The sequence below is a fragment of the Salmo salar genome, chromosome 19 (assembly GCF_965601325.2).
Source record: "Salmo salar chromosome 19, fSalSal1, whole genome shotgun sequence".
In the NCBI taxonomy this organism is placed as follows: domain Eukaryota; kingdom Metazoa; phylum Chordata; class Actinopteri; order Salmoniformes; family Salmonidae; genus Salmo; species Salmo salar.
The window spans coordinates 6,479,074-6,497,127 of NC_138309.1; the positions used below are offsets into that span (position 1 = coordinate 6,479,074).

Sequence of the window (18,054 nt, forward strand, 5' to 3'; positions counted from 1 at the left end):
CAGGTCCTAATGGCCTGGTACTCAGGTCTCTAATGTCCCTCCATCAGGTCCTAATGGCCCGGTACTCAGGGCTCTAATGTCCCTCCATCAGGTCCTAATGGCCTGGTACTCAGGGCTCTATTGTTCCTCTAACCACTCTGATATCAATGCAAATGGTTCAAAAGTCACGTCAAACACTTATCATCAAAACAGTATCATGCTTTTAAAACTCACTATTGGACTACATTTTTTGACCTCACTAACCACGTTTCTATCCCACCATTTTATGCAGATTAATTACCTGATGCATCAAAAAAGTCACAACCGGGCTAATGGAAACATGAAATGCCGGGACAATTTTATAAATGCCGATGACAATTTTTTTATTCAAAATGATAGGATCTTTTTGTGTCTGTAACATTAATTATGTGAGAAATGGTGACGGAAATGCCTTAATATTGATATAATAACCATCATATCGAAGTAAACTTGGAGTCACACAATGATATGTTGTGTGGTCCTCTCACTACGACTCGGGAAACCATACAGATTATTAGGCTACAGATTAAATAAGTTATGATGAACTTTACAGGTTGGTGAAAGTGCAACGTGATGAGCTTGATGCTCCTTTCCAATAAATATCAAGGGTCTTTTTGTGGTGACATGAGGATCGATGCTTGGCTGCCTTTTGACAAATACAAATAATATCGCTCTTATCCATAATCTCATCATGTAGACTAGCCTAGCTGCACTGTATTTGCGAGCTGTTGGCTAGAGCGCATGTGCCAAGACTAGAGTGGGCACGTTTGCTATATAACAGTTTTTGTGACAAAAACACCAATAAAGTTGAAAATGCTATGGAAACCCATTTAACTTGTATTTTTCATTCGGTACATGGGAATTTAACAGTAAAAGTCATTTTTATGTGCACTATGTCATCACGCACAGGCTTTTATCCACAAAAAGTAAGTTTGATGGAAGCATCTCTGAAGAGAAAATGTGCATATTGTTTTATGCAAAAAATATATATATTAGCATGAAAATCTGTCGCAAATTAGATGGAAACCTAGCTACTGTGATGATCAATTTGAAGAAAGAAGTTCAAGAATAGGTTGAAACTGAGTGGAAAACTTGGTCGTTGTGGATGCTGATTCTAAGCCAAACACAACTAAATGGACAGCGCTTCAAAGGTGATGATTAATTCGGTAACACGTTTTACTTGACACCCAGCGGCATAACACATTATCACACGGTCATAATGTCGTGGAAATTCCAACCAACTCAGTGCACCATAGTACACACGTCAATCAGGAGCTCTCCCTGGGCAGACCCAGCAGTTGTCTAGTATACAGCTATACACAGACAAGTTATATTTGCATGATTTAGCATAATTCATTAATCATTACTGTTTTGTTTCATTCATGTGACAGACCAATATTGGTTCATAACAAGTGACAGACCAATACCTCACGAGGTTTCTTCTCTCTAAGCTGAGACCTTGAAACTGAGCTCTTTCGTTCATTCTCAAAACAAGGTCTGGGCGTACTGCCAAATTGCTGCTACTGATAGTGAGGATTTGTACAGTCAGCCACTTGATGAACACATAAATGAGTTATAAGATAAGCACAAACATTAAAATTCCCTTACATTAACCATGTCATATGTCATAACAGTTTAAATAACTTGTCATAACCTGTTATAATATGGACATAACACTGTCATGACACGTATTTAGACCTGTTAATGACAACTACATAAGTGTCAAAACACACAACCTACCACATAAGGTAAAACATTCCATTACACTATAGCCTACGTGTCTTCAGTATGTTTTGACATTGAAATTGACCATATGAAATTAGTATTGTTATTGCGCACACATTGATGTCAGATATGCACCTGCCCAAATGCTATGTTGCTGATGACTGGGATGAATGCAGGAGAAGATTTCAGGAGCTCCCACTTTTTGATTGATGACTGATTTGTGCGTGTGTGCATACATACGTGCACAGGCACACGTGAGTGTCCGTGGATACAGAGGAGTAACATGTCATATATTGCTTGTCTAAAGAGCTTTATAGGGCCCCAGGAAGGGTTTAAGAACAAATTCTTATTTACAATGACGGCCTTCCCCGGCCAAACCGTAACGGCACTGGGCCAATTGTGTGCGGCCCTATGGGGCTCCCAATCACGGCCGGTTGTGATACGGCCTGAAATTGAACCAGGGTCTGTAGTGAGATGCAGTGCCTTAGACCGCTGTGCAACTCAGGTGTACTACAACTTGTGCTACGACAACAGCCATTGCTATAGCATTGGACAGTTTATTAACTCTAACTTGGATTCATGGATTTCTGCATTTGAACTATAACCCTTAAAGCTCTTAAAATTAGCACTCCAGGGTGAAGTTTCCTCTAGGTACAGATCTAGGAACAGCTTTCCTTCCCCCAATCCTAACCTTAACCATTGGTGAGGGAAATGGAAAACTGACCCAAGATCAGCATGTAGGGGCAACTTTACCCTACACCCAAACTTGGCACTACAGTATATGTTACAAGGGTATGCAAGGCTAGATTAGAAAAGTGTATCCTCTCATAATTGAGTGTAGCATCGAAATTGACATTGGCTTACATTTAATGTAGTGTATTTTGACCTCTGTACGGTTTACTGCTGTGCTTCCTAAGGTTGTTTGTGTGATCCTCCCAAAGCCTGGAATGTAGCTGTGGTCCTAGAGATGAACAATACCAACGTTCCTATCACAGCTTAGTGCTAATAAACTCTGAACTGCTAGACAATAGCGGTGACTCTCTGTTAGGGAAACACCTGTTTACTGGACAGACAGGTATAATGTCAAAGACCCAGGCCATATGCTCTTTAGCCAAGCTTTATAATGTCTGCTGTATGTGTTCTTGTCTCACTCTCACTCTCCCCATCCCTCTGCTTCTCCCACCCTCTTCCCCATCCCAGGGCGGTGTATCGCGACTGGTAAGTCTCCCTAAAGAGTGTTGCTATGATATCTGCATGAGAAACCGCCGGACTGCATGCCTGTGGCTCACTAACCCCATAATAAGCTTTGTCTACATGTGTTTTCTCCTTTAATAGTTTTAAAGCTGGTGTGTGTGTGCTGAAAATCTTTATATTACTTAGATGCACTTGATTTAAAGTGCCTTCAGAAAGTATTCATACCCCTTGTTACAGCCTGAATTCAAAATGGAATAAATATATATTTTTCCTCACCCATCTACACACAATACCCCATAATAAAAGTCAAAACATGTTTTTATAAATGTTTTCAAATTTATAGAAAATTAAATACAGATATATAATTTACATAAGTATTCACACCCCTGAGTCAATACTTTGTAGATGCACCTTTGGCGGCGATTACAGCTTTGAGTCATCTTGGGTATGTCTGGATCAGCTTTGCACATTTTGATTTGGGGATTTTCTCCCACTCTTCCTCAAGCTCTGTTAAGTTAGATGGGGAGTGGTGGTGAACAGCAATCTTCAAGTCTTTCCACAGATTTTCATTGGGATTCAAGTCTGGGCTTTGGCTGGGCCACTCAAGGAATTTCACATTTTTGTTATGAAGCCATTCCAGGGTTGCTTTGGTTGTATGCTTGGGGTCATTGTCCAGTTGGAACGTAAATCTTCGCCCCCAGTCTAAGGTCGTTTGCACTCTGAAGCAGATTATCATCTGTCACCACCATGCTTCATGGTAGGGATTGTGTGGCATTGATTTGGCATTCCGGCCAAAGAGTACATTTTATGTCTCATCAGAACACAGAATCTTTTATCCTTCTGGCAGGTTCTCCCATTTCTACCAAGGAGCTCTGTAGTTCTGTCAGAGTGGTCATTGTGTTCTTGGTCACCTCCCTGACCAAGTTCCTTCTTGCCCAAGGAATTTGGTCAGTTTGGTCAGATGCTAGACAGAGTCTGGGTAGTTACATATTTTTTCCATTTCCCAATGATGGAGACCACTATGCTCTTGGACTCTTTCAACACTCTAGAGATTGTTTTATACCCTTCCCCAGATATATGCCGCATCACAATTCTTGGAGCTCTACGGACAGTTCCTTGGACTTCATGGTATAGGTTCTGCTCTGACTTGCACTGTCAACTGTGGGACCTTATGTAGACAGGTTATTTTTTCCTATATCATGTCCAAACAATTGAATTGGCCACAGGTGGACCCCAATCAAGTTGTAGTGACATCTCAAGGATGATCCAAGAAAATGGGGATGTACCTGAGCTCAATTCATAACAAAGGGTTGTGAATACTTATATAAATGAGATATTTCTGTATTTCATTTTCAAAAAACATTTTTTCATTTTGTCATTATTGGGTATTGTGTGTGACAAAGAAATAAATTTAATACATTTTAATTCAGGCTGTAACACAGAAAAATGTGGAATAAGTTAAGGGGTATTAATACTTTCTGATGGCACTTGTAGCTTGCCTCGGGTCCAGAGGGGCAGGGTTTGCAAATATGAGACTATTCCATTAGTTCCATTGTATCGGGGGAGTTAAATCAAGCACACCTTAAGTATTTGAGAGAAAGCAAATACTATTTTGGCACAAGTCTGGAGCTCACACAATGTGCTGCTGTGTTTTATGCTCTGTGTGTGTGTATGTGCATCTGTGTTTACTGTTGTGACTGCCTTTGGTAAAGTGAAATGTTGACTTCTGTTTTGTGGGTCCAGTTTTCTAAGGGCCAACAAAGATTGTTGTTGGTGACTGAACAGACGTAATGCTATCTAGTGGAGTACAGCAGTAATCCCTTCACCATTTCCGTATTGACAATATTTTATTAACTGAAATAATCTACTTTAAGATATTCATCAGAAAATTGCTTTTAAAGCAAATAATATAACATTCCCAGTATACAGATCTTCATTTGCTTTGCTGTAATTAGCTTTACATATTGTATCTTACCTATAGATTAAATATCAATCATTGAATCCTGTGTAAGGTTGCCTAAGTTGCTTTTTCTCTTGGAATACATTAAACTAAGCCAATAAAGGTGGATGTTATATAGTTACTGGACAAATGTTGAGTCCCTCCATTTCCACATAAGTGTCATCATAAAAATATATGCACTTGTGATGATAATGATTGTATATTGAATGGCCAGCACGTTCCTTACATTCACTAAATATACAAAAGTATGTGGACACCGCTTCAAATTAGCAGATTCGGCTATTTCAGCCACACTCGTTTCTGACCGGTGTGTAAAGTCGAGCACACAGCCATGCAATTTACATAGAAAAACATTGGCAGTAGCCTTACTGAAGATCTCAGTGACTTTCAACGTGGCACCATCATAGGATGCCACCTTTCCAACAAGCCCTGCTAGAGCTGCCCCGGTCAACTGTAAGGGCTGTTATTGTGGAGTGGAAATGTCTAGGAGCAACGATGGCTTAGCCGTGAAATTGTAGCTCATAGAACGGGAACGCCGGGTGCTGAAGCACCAAAACATTGGTTGCAACACTACCACTACTACCACTACTCCTTGGTTGCAACACTACCGAGTTCCAAACGGCCTCTGGAAGCAACGTCAGCACAACAACTGTTTTATCAATGGAGCGTCATGAAATGGGTGTCCATGGCCTAGCAGCCGCACACAGGCTTTAGATCACTGTACGCAATGCCAAGCGTCGGGCTGGAGTGGACTCTGGAGCCGTGGAAACGCGTTCTCTGGAGTGATCAATCACGCTTCACCATCTGGCAGTCCGACGGACGAATCATCTGGGTTTGGCGGATGCCATGAGAACGCTACCTGCCTCAATGCATAGTGCCAACTGTAAAGTTTGGTGGAGGAGGAGTAATGATCTGGGGCTGTTTTCATGGTTCAGGCTAGGCCCCTTAGTTCCAGTGAAGGGAACTCTTAACGCTACAGCATACAATGACATTCTAGATGATTCTGTGCTTCCAACTTTGTAGCAACAGTTTGGGGGAGGCCCTTTCCTGTTTCAGCATGACAATGCCCCTTTGCACAAAGCGGTTTGCTGAGATTGGTGTGGAAGAACTTGACTGGCTTGCACAGAGCCATGACCTCAACCCCATCAAACACCTTTGGGATGAATTGGAACACAGACTGTGAGCCAGGCCTAATCACCCAACATCAGTGTCCAACTTCACTAATGCTCTTGTGGCTGAATGGAAGGAAATCCCCGCAGCAATTTTCCAACATCTAGTGCAAAGCCTTCCCAGAAGAGTGGAGGCTGTTGAAGCAGCAAATGGGGCACCAACTCTATATTAATGTCCATGATTTTGGAATGAGATGTTCGACATGCAGGTGTCGACATACTTTTGGTCATATAGTGTATGTAGGGCCCTATACAATCTGTGATGTGGAGAACGTGGAAGGAATCATGAAATCTAGACATTAAAAAGGAATTCAACAATATTCAAAAATGTATTGAACTTAGTAGGGAATCAACTAAATGTATTGAAAATGTATTAATTTGCAGAATGCATCAGTGATTCGTATTTCCTGCAACTTTCTGAAGAGGCATTGAGATTTCCCCCTGTTTGTGTATGTGCATGCATCTACCACTTTGTGTAGCATTTAGCGATGATGTTAATGAAAAGTCTTCTGGTAGATGGAAAGGCTTTCCCAAAAACCATGTCAATTAAATGTTAACTACACTGAACAAAAATATAAATGCAACATGTAAAGTGTTGGTCCCATGTTTCATGAGCTGAAATAAAAGATCCCTGAAATTTTCCGTATGCACAAAAAGCTAATTTATCTCATATTTTGTGCACACATTTGTTTACATCCCTGTTAGTGAGCATTTCTCCTTTGCCAAGATAATCCCTCCACCTGACAGGTGTGGCATGTTAAACATCGTGATCATTACATAGGTGCACCTTGTGGTGGGGACAATAAAAGGCCACTCTAAAATGTTCAGTTTTGTCACACAACAGAATGCCACAGATGTCTCAACTTTTGAGGGACCGTGCAATTGGCACGCTGACTGCAGGAATGTCCACCAGAACTGTTGCCAGAAAATGTAATGTTAATTTCTCTACCATAAGCCGCCTCCGTCATTTTAGAGAATTTGTCTGTACATCTAACTGGCCTCACAACCACACACCACGTATGTGTATGGGGTCGTGTGGGTGTACAGTTTGCTGATGTCAATGTTGTGAACATAGTGCCCCATGGTGGCGGTGGGGTTATGGTATGGGCAGGCTCAAACTATGGACAATGAACACAATTAATTTTATCAATGGCAATTTGAATGCACAGAGATACCGTGACGAGATCCTGAGGCCCATTGTCGTGCCATTCATCCGCCGCCATCACCTCATGTTTCAGCATGATAATGCACGGCCCCATGTCGCAAGGATCTGTACATAATTCCTGGAAGCTGAATATGTTCCAGTTCTTCCATGTCCTGCATACTCACCAGACATGTCACAAAAGGAGTTCCCGCCAATGTCCAGTAACTTCTCACCCCTCTTCAATGGCTGTATGACAACATTCCACAGGCCACAATCACTGCATGAAGCTAATGGTGGTCACACCAGATACTGACTGGTTTTCTAATCTACGCCCCTACCTTTTTTTAAGGTATCTGTGACCAACAGATGCATATCTGTATTCCCAGTCATGTGAAATTCATAGATTAGGGCCTAATTAATTGATTTAAATTGACTGATTACCTTCTATGAACTGTAACTCAGCAAAATCTTTCAAATTGTTGCATGTTGCGTTTATTTTTTTCAGTATACGAAGTAGTCTATTCTTACCTGGCAAAATGGTACCCACTGGATTGATCCAGTATTTGTTTTGCAAACTCTACCATCAAATGACTCTAAACTCTACAAAAACACAGCTAAACAAAATCTTGCTAGGAATTAAGGGGTAATCCAGACCTCAGAAGTGTTCTCCTGGTGTGGTTTGTTCTGGACTTAGAACATCACATTTAGGTTTTTTTTTCTATTAAAAAAGTGAATTTGAGAGGGGAAAACGGAAACCTGGAAAATCATTAAGGAGAAAACTGAATTTGGGGAATATTTTTGTATTTTTTTTATAGGGCCCTACAGTACATATGCACTTGTAACTGGATCAATGGCACAAATGTGAGCGTGTGTTCAGTGTCATTGATGAAGGGCAGTGGTCACCAACCTTTTCTCTGTCAAGATCACTTCCGGAGTCAAAATGCAAACCGAGATCTACCACGCAGATTTTTTTTATCTATAGGCCCAATACATTATCACTGCATATTGGCTATGTTTGAATTGCCCTGCCAATGTTGTTCTTTTCAGACCATTTTGAAATTCTATATTTTTTTAAGTTAGGTATATGATCACACTGGTAATATAAATGTTTTTGTATTACTTGTGAGGCACGGCTGAGTGAGCATAATGATTTCCTTTTTTTCTGGATTGATGGCCTGCATCTGAGGGTCAGACTGAGGAGAGGGAGGGAGGTGCGGTGAGGCTACCTCGAGAAAAGGGGAAACAGTCTTCCAGCTGATGGCAAAACTAGTTGCACTGCATTATTTCTGTCTCATGCACCAATTCATGTTGTTAGCTACTCCTATGAACATAAATATTCCTCGATATAAAAAAAGACACAAGCCGCAAAATAATAACAATGCAAGCATAATTCATTGCAGATGCAGTGCTGTGTGAGTGGAAGTAGGGAGAAAGTGCATTTTATGGCGTATAAGTGTTGACAGTGCTGAATAACAACTTAAACGTAACATAAAAACAGCAGCTTTTCGCTGTATTCGTTGAGTCTCTCCAGTCATGATTTTAAATGTTTTGAAATCTCACAGTATCGACTTTGCTGTGCATTCGAGTCTTCTTTTTAGTCAGTGGTTCAAGGAAACTGTGCAGACATGGTAATCTGAGCTATCTGATTGGCCAGTGTTAGGCCTATATTGTAGGTGCACTTGATTTGCTCTCTAGGCCTACCGGGTATCGTTGGGTTTTACAGAAATGTTTGGTGATTGACTAGGAATACCTTGGAAATCGACCGGTTGGTGACCACCGATGTAGGGCATCACTTGGCGAGGGACGTGTTAAGTGATGTCAGAGTTGGTGGGTGTAGCCAGCTTGTTTTGTGGTTGTGTCCCTTCCCGAAGTGACTGGTGGGTGTAGCCAGCTTGGTTTGTGGTTGTGTCCCTTCCCGAAGTGACTGGTGGGTGTAGCCAGCTTGGTTTGTGGTTGTGTCCCTTCCCGAAGTGACTGGTGGGTGTAGCCAGCTTGGTTTGTGGTTGTGTCCCTTCCCGAAGTGACTGGTGGGTGTAGCCAGCTTGGTTTGTGGTTGTGTCCCTTCCCGAAGTGACTGGTGGGTGTTCCAAAGCATCTCTTGCTCACATTCTAATTCTCTCTCTGTTTTGAATTTCAATCCTGTCCTTTCCCATTCTCCTTACTCCTCCTTTACCTTCAAACTCTCTCTCTGTATTTCTTCATCCCCAATCCCCACCACCTTTCTCTCTTTCTTTCTCACAATCTCCTTCCTATTATCCCCCCTCTCAGGGGGAAGACCAACTACATCAACCTGGGCTCATTCCTGATCAAGCCAGTGCAGAGGGTGATGCGGTACCCACTGCTACTAATGGAGCTGCTGAGTGCCACGCCCGAGTCTCACCACGACAGGCCCCTACTGGCCCAGGCACTGCTGTCCATCAAAGAGATCAATGTCAACATAAATGAATACAAGAGGAGGAAGGACCTGGGTATGAGCAAAAGCCTGCACACGCTGGTCCCCTTCTAAAACTGAAGTCGGAGACCCTTGCTTTAGTTTACTAGTGTATTTAGCAACAGTTTTTAACTCGTGTCCCCTCTCCTGTCCACAGTGCTCAAGTACAGGAAAGGGGACGAGGACACCCTCATTGACAAGATCTCCAAGCTGAGCATGCACTCCATCATTAAGAAGTCCAACCGCGTGAGCAGCCACCTCAAACATCTCACCGGGATCTCCCCCCAGGTATGACTAAAGGGTGACCAAAGGTGACCTCCATGGTCACAGTATATTTGTCCATGACTACATTGATTGAGTGTAAAATAGAAGTGGCCGTAAGTCTCACTATGTCTGTTACATACATCTTTAAACATCTCAAAACTAGCGACAGTGTTCCCTTTCCTTTGCACTCCTATTTGAATTTGGACTGGTGATGAAATCTGTAGTTGCTGATGGTTCTCCACCTCCTTTTCTTCAGATCAAAGATGAGGCGTTTGATGAGGCAGAGAAGAGGTTCCGACTCCAGGAGAGACTCATCAAGTCCTTCATCAGGGACATCTCTCTGTACCTGCAGCATATTCGGGTAAATAGTAATATCCTACTACATACAGTCACACTATAATATGTAGAATCACACTTCAAATTCATTCATTCACATACAAGTGAATTGGTCATTCAAATACAAGCATTCAGAATTAATGCAAGCAGAAGACAAACATGTTTGCTGGCCTCCCGATTGGCGCAGCCCTCTAAATCACTGCATCATAGCAACGGCTGTTGTCGTAGCACAAGTTGTAGTACACCTGAGTGGTGCAGCGTTCTAAGGCACTGCATCTCAGTGCAAGAGGCGTCACTAAGGTCCCTGGTTCGAATCCAGGCTGTATCACATCCGGCCGTGATTGGGAGTCCCATAGGGCGGTGCACAATTGGCCCAGCGTCGTCCGGGTTTGGTTGGGTAGGCGTCGTTGTAAATAAGAATTTGTTCTTAACTGCCTAGTTAAATAAAGGTTAAGTAAATAAAATAAAAATATGTGCATATCAAAAAGCACATATAATGAATGGTATGCACTATTGCTAATGTTCAATCACTATCAGCGATACCCACCTAGACTGTTTCTACTGCACTGTAAACTTGCTCCAAAATGGACTTTTGACCAGGGTTTTCTTCCTTCGGGCATACAACTGAAAACATTTTTTTTTTTTTAAGTCCCTTTCTGCCTCAGTCCATTTTCTTCCATTTGGTGCCTAATGAACACAACCCAGATCAATTACTCTACTTCTATCATGTCATTGGCTGGCCCCTGTGTTGACTGGCGTGTGTGTTGTCCAATAGGAATCGGCCTCAGTGAAGGTACTGGCTGCTATCAGTTTCTGTGACATCTACACAGACCGGAGCCAGCTGGACCCTGAACGATTCCAGAGAGCCCACCGTTCCATTAGCGACAAGCAGTTCCCCCACTTTGTGAGTGTTGACATCCAATTTTGTTCTAATCATAAGACCGTTATGAAGCATGTCCCAATATAGAAAACAAACTAAAAGGTTCTTCCCTTTCCCGTTTGTGTGTGTGTGTGTGTGTGTGTGTGTGTGTGTGTGTGTGTGTGTGTGTGTGTGTGTGTGTGTGTGTGTGTGTGTGTGTGTGTGTGTGTCTGTGTGTGTGTGTGTGTGTGTGTGTGTGTGTGTCCGTGTGTGTACGCGTGTGTGTGCGCATGCGTGTACACGTGTGTGTACGCGTGCGTGTATGTGTGTAAGCAGAAGGAGCGAGCGGAAGCCTTGGTCATCTTCCCTCTCACCCAGCTTCTGCTCATGTTTGCCGGGCCCCACAAGCTCATTCAGAAGCGCTTTGACAAGCTGCTGGACTACGACAACTGCAAGGAGCGCGCTGAGCGCCTCAAAGACCGCCGCGTCCAGGATGAGCTGCAGGCGGCACGCAACAACTACGAGGCGCTCAATGCCCAGCTGTTGGACGAGCTGCCCAAGTTTCACCGTGCCGCTGAAGACCTGTTTACTGGCTGTGTGAGAGCCTTTGCACAGGCCCAGAGAGATTTTACCAAGTTGACGCTAGGGCAGCTGCAGCCTTTGCTACAGGTAAGAGGTGTGTGTGTGTGTGTGTGTGTGTGTGTGTGTGTGTGTGTGTGTGTGTGTGTGTGCGCGCGCGGGCGTGCGTGTGCGCTAGAGGGTGACATTATGTTGGGACTTGAATCCTGCATGTCATATGGGGATTATTCAAAATCAAATTCAGGACAGGACATGTTGGACACCACAGACGTGGACAATACAGGAATTATTAAGAACTGCGACATACAATATATATTTTTGTATTCTTGATATTCAGAATTCAACTTTGGAGTGCAGAGTGCTAGAGGTATTATAGTATCACATCTATGCATTATTGGCATAATTGATCTAGCTCCCAGTTGAGTGAATGGGATCTGCATAAGACCACATTCATTTCTAGTTAATGTCTTACTGGCACACAAGGGTTATCTGCTGGCTTTAGTAACTAGTGTCTATGGCTTTTTTCTCTCTCTTGATTCTCTCTTGCTCCAGTTATCATGCATTGGGGGCAATGAGGGGAACCTGATATCATTGTTCCAAGAGGAGTATGGTAGAGTCCTCCAGCTTCTACAGCGCTTCAGTTTCTGCCAAGAGAGCCTGCCACCCTCCACCTCCACACGCAAGCCTCTTGACAAGAAGACCCTGGAGAAACAGACCTCCAAGAAGCAGTTGCAGGGACCGGTGAGTGTTTCTGCTTACCTAGATGCCAGTTCCACCCACAAGACTAGTAGTATAATGATATACTAATGGTGTTGAATGTCTGTTTCTCTCTTGATATCTTAGCCTAACTACATCCTGCAGACAGATGAGCAGAGAGCGGGACTGTTGGCCCGGTATGGCCCAGAGAAGCTCTTCCAGGCGGAAAGGAACTTTAACGCGGCCCAGGAGTTGGACGTGTCCATATTAGTGGGAGACATTGTGGGTGTCATCAAACAGCAGGACCCCATGGGCAGCAACAACCGCTGGCTCATCGATAATGGGGGTAGGTATGGGGTGCTACACAAGAAGCAGAGCTATTGAGATGGACAATATTGATTGGGAAATAATGGGGCTGTATGTACTACGAAATCATGTGGTAACAATAGATAGTTTTGCGTACTTACTTGATTGTACGTGCTTGTTTCGATCCCAAAACCCTTGACTGCAGACCGTAAAATAAAGTGTAACTTGTTATTTTTGTTTACACTGAAATTTGTTGGTGGTAGCAGAACTCATTGATTAGTGTCGTATAGTGTAAAAATTAATATGATTCTGTGAATCTGCATTGGCATGATTGCTGATCAGTGATTAATTCATATTTTTTCTCTCTGCAGTCTCCAAGGGCTTTGTATACAGCTCCTTCCTGAAACCCTACAACCAACGCAGGAGCCAATCGGATGTCTCCATTGAGAGCCAGTCCTCCAATGAGTCAGGCTATGGTGGCTCATCCCCTGTGTTCTCCCGCCAGAACAGTAACAGCACGCTGACCTTCAACCAGGAAACGTCTGCCGTCAGCTTCTCCACTGCCCCTCACACAAGCCACTCCTCACCCCGCCCCAACCTTGACCTAACCCAGGACCCCACCCTCTCCCGCAGAACCCACCACAGAGACACTCCCTCGCCAAACCGCAATCCTGCAGACTCCCCCAGAAATCCCTCCAATCACCGGGACCTGTTGGACCCTGCGCTCCGAAACTCCCCCAATCACAGAGACATTACAGACCCCACCTACCAACAGTCCTCTAATCACAGGGACTCGTTCGACTCAAGTAAAACAACACCAACCAATCACAAGGAGCTGTCTGACTCTTCGGAGACAGAATCTTGTTCTTCGCACAGAAACAACCGTTTGGGTCTTTCTCAGAGATCTGGCCAAACTGAGGCGGCCCTTGGCTCGTACCAACGGAATGGAGACTGTGGTGATCAGAGGAGGTCCCCGTACTCAAGGGATGGGTTCATTGAACCAGAGGCGGAGCCCAAACCTGAGCTAGAGTCAGAGCTCGATGGGCATCAGGTATGACTGGCCTACAATAGGACTGCGAAATAAAGTCTGTTATTAGAGGAATGTATATAAAGAGTTTGTAGATAAATCAGTCATTTGATAAATGGTTATGTTGTGTATTTATTATGTTGGAATAGGTATTCAAGTATTCCTCAAAAAATTATTGTTTGAAACCATCTTGAATGCAGTATTATAATTGTACATTATTCCTTTGTTCAGACATTGTTAACAGAAGACAATCTAATAATTTTTTCATTCTAGATTTACTATGCCATCTACTCATTCACTGCCCGCTGTGCTAACGAGCTGAGCATCTCGGCCAATCAGCGTGTCCGCATCCTGGAGTTCCAGGACATGAACGGCAACAGCGAGTGGTGGCTCGGTGAGGCGGGGGGCAGGCGAGGCTACATCCCCTCCAACTATATTCGCAAGTCTGAGTACACCTGAAAAATTACCCTGGGGGAAGGTGCCCCCTAACCCCCAAAGTCAGAGCCCCCACACTAGAATGAGCTCACCCCGTGATAGAAAACAGCTCTCCAGACTCCAAACAACAACAAACATACAAACAAACACTTAAACAAATGAACAAACCATCAACAGGATATCTGGTGCCTTAATATTGAAGGGGATCTGTGGTTGAGTTTTTTTTGGGGGGGTGGGGGGACTTTACCGTGCTGCTGATCCACTTCTTTGAAAGTTGTTAAATGACTATACTGTATTTATAGACTTTTTTTCATTTTTGTTACTACTTGGGAGTGTCTCTTCTCTTTTCCCTCATATGCTGTGATACACTTGTGAGTTGCCCAGGCTCAGAACCAAATACACTGGGTCTATAGAGTTGGTTATTTGTTAGATAACCTCATTGGGGAAGCTTATTGGGCTGTGAGTTAGGAATTTGAAGGGGTTTAGTTCAGACTTCAAAACTCAAATATCCTGAGGCATAAACTCAGACAACAGTATAACAGTATGACTTCCAGTATAACATTTCAATTGTGTGTATGTAATTTAGAGCATTACCCTACAAAGTGAACAACAGTGAGATGAGGATGATAATGATTTTGTGCAGTATATAATCTACTTGTGAGACAATGGGGCTACATTCCAATTCTCTACCCTTCTCCCGAAGTGTGCACCCATTCACTGCTCCTCATGGATTTAAAAGGAATGGACTAGTGTGAGGAATATGTTGGTGGAAACTCTTCAGCCGTGCTTGCACCAATCCAATGCTTTTAAATTAATGGGGGGGGTGGGGGTTAACGAGTGCACACTTCTGGAGAAGGGTAGAGAATCGGAACTCAGCCCAGGTTAAAAACCGCCGGTATTGTGAGTATGAAGTGGCCTTGAGAAGCAGGTTGGGTTTAGAGCAGTGGAGGCTGCTGAGGGGAGGATGAATAATGTCTGGAACGGAGCGAATGGAATGGCATCAAACACATGGAAACCATGTGTTTGATGTATTTGATACCATTCCACCTATTCCACTTCAGCCATTACCACGAGCCCGTCCACCCCAATTAAGGGTGCCACCAACCTCCTGTGGTTTAGAGCATTGAACACTATTGTGGGTTGATCAAAAGGTAATATCTACTGTAGGTGTAGTTTCCGACCTAAAGCCCATAAAAAATGTAAATAATCACAAACATGCTCTTATTTAAATTTCAAAGATCAAAGGAACAAACAAGGATTGCAAGCACTCCTTTAAAATGATCTGTTTGTAGCTTGAATCTGAATGGTTCTGTAGCTCCATTCAACTGGGTTTGACAGAGTGTGTAAAAGCTGAGGGTGATGAAAGGTTTTCCTATAGTGAGGGTGGGAGTTTAACCAATAGGGACAAAGACGATCTGGCTCTGATTGGTCTCTCACTCTCCTCATACATATACGGTACCAGTCAAAAGTTGGGACACACCTACTCATTCAAGGGTTTTTCTTTATTTTACAATTTTCTACATTGTAGAATAATAGTGAATACATCAAAACTATGAAATAACACATATGGAATCATGTAGTAACCAAAAAAGTGTTAAATCAATCAAAATATATTTGATATTTGAGATTCTTCAAAGTAGCCACCCTTTGCCTTCATGACAGCTTTGCACACTTGGTATTCTCTCAACCAGCTTCATGAGGTAGTCACCTGGAATGCATTTCAATTAACAGGTGTGCCTTGTTAATTTGTGGAATTTTTTTCCTACTTAATGCGTTTGAGCCAATCAGTTGTGACAAGGTAGGGGGTGGTATACAGTAGATAGCCCTATTTGGTAAAAGACCAAGTCCATATTATGGCAAGAACAGCTCAAATAAGCAAGGAAAACGACGGTCCATCATTGCTTTAAGACATGAAGGTCAGTCAATGTGGAAAATTGTGCAGTCACAAAACCATCAAGCGCTATGATGAAACTGGCTCTCATGAGGACCGCCACAGCAAAGGAAGACCCAGAGTTACTAGACTCAGAAATTGCAGCCCAAATAAATGTTTCACGGAGTTCAAGTAACATACACATCTCAACATCAACTGTTCAGAGGAGACTGTGTGAATCAGTCCTTCATGGTTGAATTGCTGAAAAGAAACCACTACTAAAGGACACCAATAAGAAGAAGAGACTTGCTTGGGCCAAGAAACATGAGCAATGGACATTAGACCGGTGGAAATCTGTCCTTTAGTCTAATGAGTCCACATTTGAGATTTTTGGTTCCAACCGCCATGTCTTTGTGAGACGCAGAGTAGGTGAACGGATGATCTCCGTGTGTGTGGTTCCCACTGTGAAGCATGAAGGAGGAGGTGTGGGTGTGCTTTGCTTGTGACATGGGTCTGTGATTTATTTAGAATTCAAGGCACACTTAACCAGCATGGCTACCGCAGCATTCTGCAGCGATACACCATCCCATCTGGTTTGCGCTTAGTGGGACTATCATTTGTTTTTCAACAGGACAATGACTCAACACACCTCCAGGTTGTGTAAGGGCTATTTGACCAAGAAGGAGAGTGATGGAGTGCTGCATCAGATGACCTGGCCTCCACAATCAACCGACTTCAACCCAATTGAGAAAGTTTGGGATGAGTTGGACCGCACAGTGAAGGAAAAGCAGTCAGCAAGTGCTCAGCATATGTGGGAACTCCTTCAAGACTGTTGGAAAAGCATTCCACGTGAGGCTTGTTACAAGAATGCCAAGAGTGTGCAAAGCTGTCAAGGCAAAGGGTGGCTACTTTGAATAATCTAAAATATATTTAGATTTCTTTAACTTTTTTGGTAACTACATGATTCCATATGTTACTTCATAGTTTTGATGTCTTCACTATTATTCTACAATGTAGAAAGTAGTAAAAATAAAGAAAAACCCTTGAATGAGTAGGTGTGTCCCAACTTTTGACTGGTACTGTATATCATGCTGTATATTGAGAATGTATTACTTACTGCACTCCATTGTCAAGTGATGTTTTCATTTGAATAAAAAAGAAAATCAGCTTAGCTGAAAAATATCCCCTGGGTTCTGTGTTTTTACTTCATTGTTATGGGCTGCTTTGTTAAAGGCCCAGTGCAGTAAACATTACGTTTACCTGTGTTTTGTGTCATTTTGTACAACAAGTGATGAAACAAACACTGTCAAAGTGTGAAAAGGTATTTCCTGATCAAGTGTGACGTTGTGCTGAAGGATGGCATACTCTCTAAAGTCAAGTCATGTCAGTCACATTACACCTAATTTTGTTCGCAGACACTTCCAGCCAACTTGGCTCTTTGTTAGTTAGGGTTAGGTTTAAAATCTAATTTTAAGAAGATCGATTGTGGATATGTGTAGGGTTTTGCCATAATTATGACTTTGACTGTGTTAACTAGTGACGATGACAAATACTTTACTAAGGTCACTCCTATAGAATTATATGGTCACTCCCATTAAGGCCAACTTTGAATGATTGATATCCAAGACTTATATGTGCTGTGTGTGCAATAGCCTGGGGAGGATGCTACACCAATAAATACTTACCTTGATGAAAGCCCCCAACCTAAAGAAATTGAAAGTGGCTTTCTTCTGGAACCAAGTTACATGTTCCTCAGTTCCCAAACACAACAAACACGAGCCATACTGTGCGGTGCTGGGTCCAGTCAGGTCTTTGACACATTTAGCCACTGGAAGATCAGCCACAAAATGTTGGCACCATTGTAACAGGTTGTAATCAAGCCATGGTCTCCAGCATGGGAAACGAAGAGGAATAACGGGTGCAGTAATCTCATGTTGCAAGCAATCCTTTAAAATGATCTGTTTGTAGCTTGAATCTGAATGGTTCTGTAGCTCCATTCAACTGGGTTTGACAGAGTGTGTAAAAGCTGAGGGTGATGAAA

The 18,054-nt window shown here is 42.9% G+C and overlaps 1 protein-coding gene across 5 annotated transcripts in view; it reads left to right on the forward strand.

Moving 5' to 3' along the window:
* The window catches only part of dnmbp (dynamin binding protein), a 149,962-nt gene extending 132,767 nt beyond the window's left edge, over positions 1 to 17,195 (forward strand). For 4 of the 5 annotated variants that reach the window (XM_014157049.3, XM_014157052.3, XM_014157053.3 and 1 more), the window contains 10 exons: positions 2,944 to 2,961; positions 9,479 to 9,678; positions 9,799 to 9,929; positions 10,162 to 10,266; positions 11,017 to 11,145; positions 11,437 to 11,769; positions 12,232 to 12,420; positions 12,523 to 12,721; positions 13,053 to 13,732; positions 13,982 to 17,195. In XM_014157049.3, the coding sequence (XP_014012524.1) occupies positions 2,944 to 2,961; positions 9,479 to 9,678; positions 9,799 to 9,929; positions 10,162 to 10,266; positions 11,017 to 11,145; positions 11,437 to 11,769; positions 12,232 to 12,420; positions 12,523 to 12,721; positions 13,053 to 13,732; positions 13,982 to 14,167 (2,170 nt within the window). In that variant the 3' untranslated portion in view covers positions 14,168 to 17,195. The remainder of the gene's footprint in view (positions 1 to 2,943; positions 2,962 to 9,478; positions 9,679 to 9,798; positions 9,930 to 10,161; positions 10,267 to 11,016; positions 11,146 to 11,436; positions 11,770 to 12,231; positions 12,421 to 12,522; positions 12,722 to 13,052; positions 13,733 to 13,981) is intronic. The other variant, XM_014157051.3, reaches the window with a different exon arrangement.
* The last annotated feature ends 859 nt before the right edge of the window (positions 17,196 to 18,054 follow it).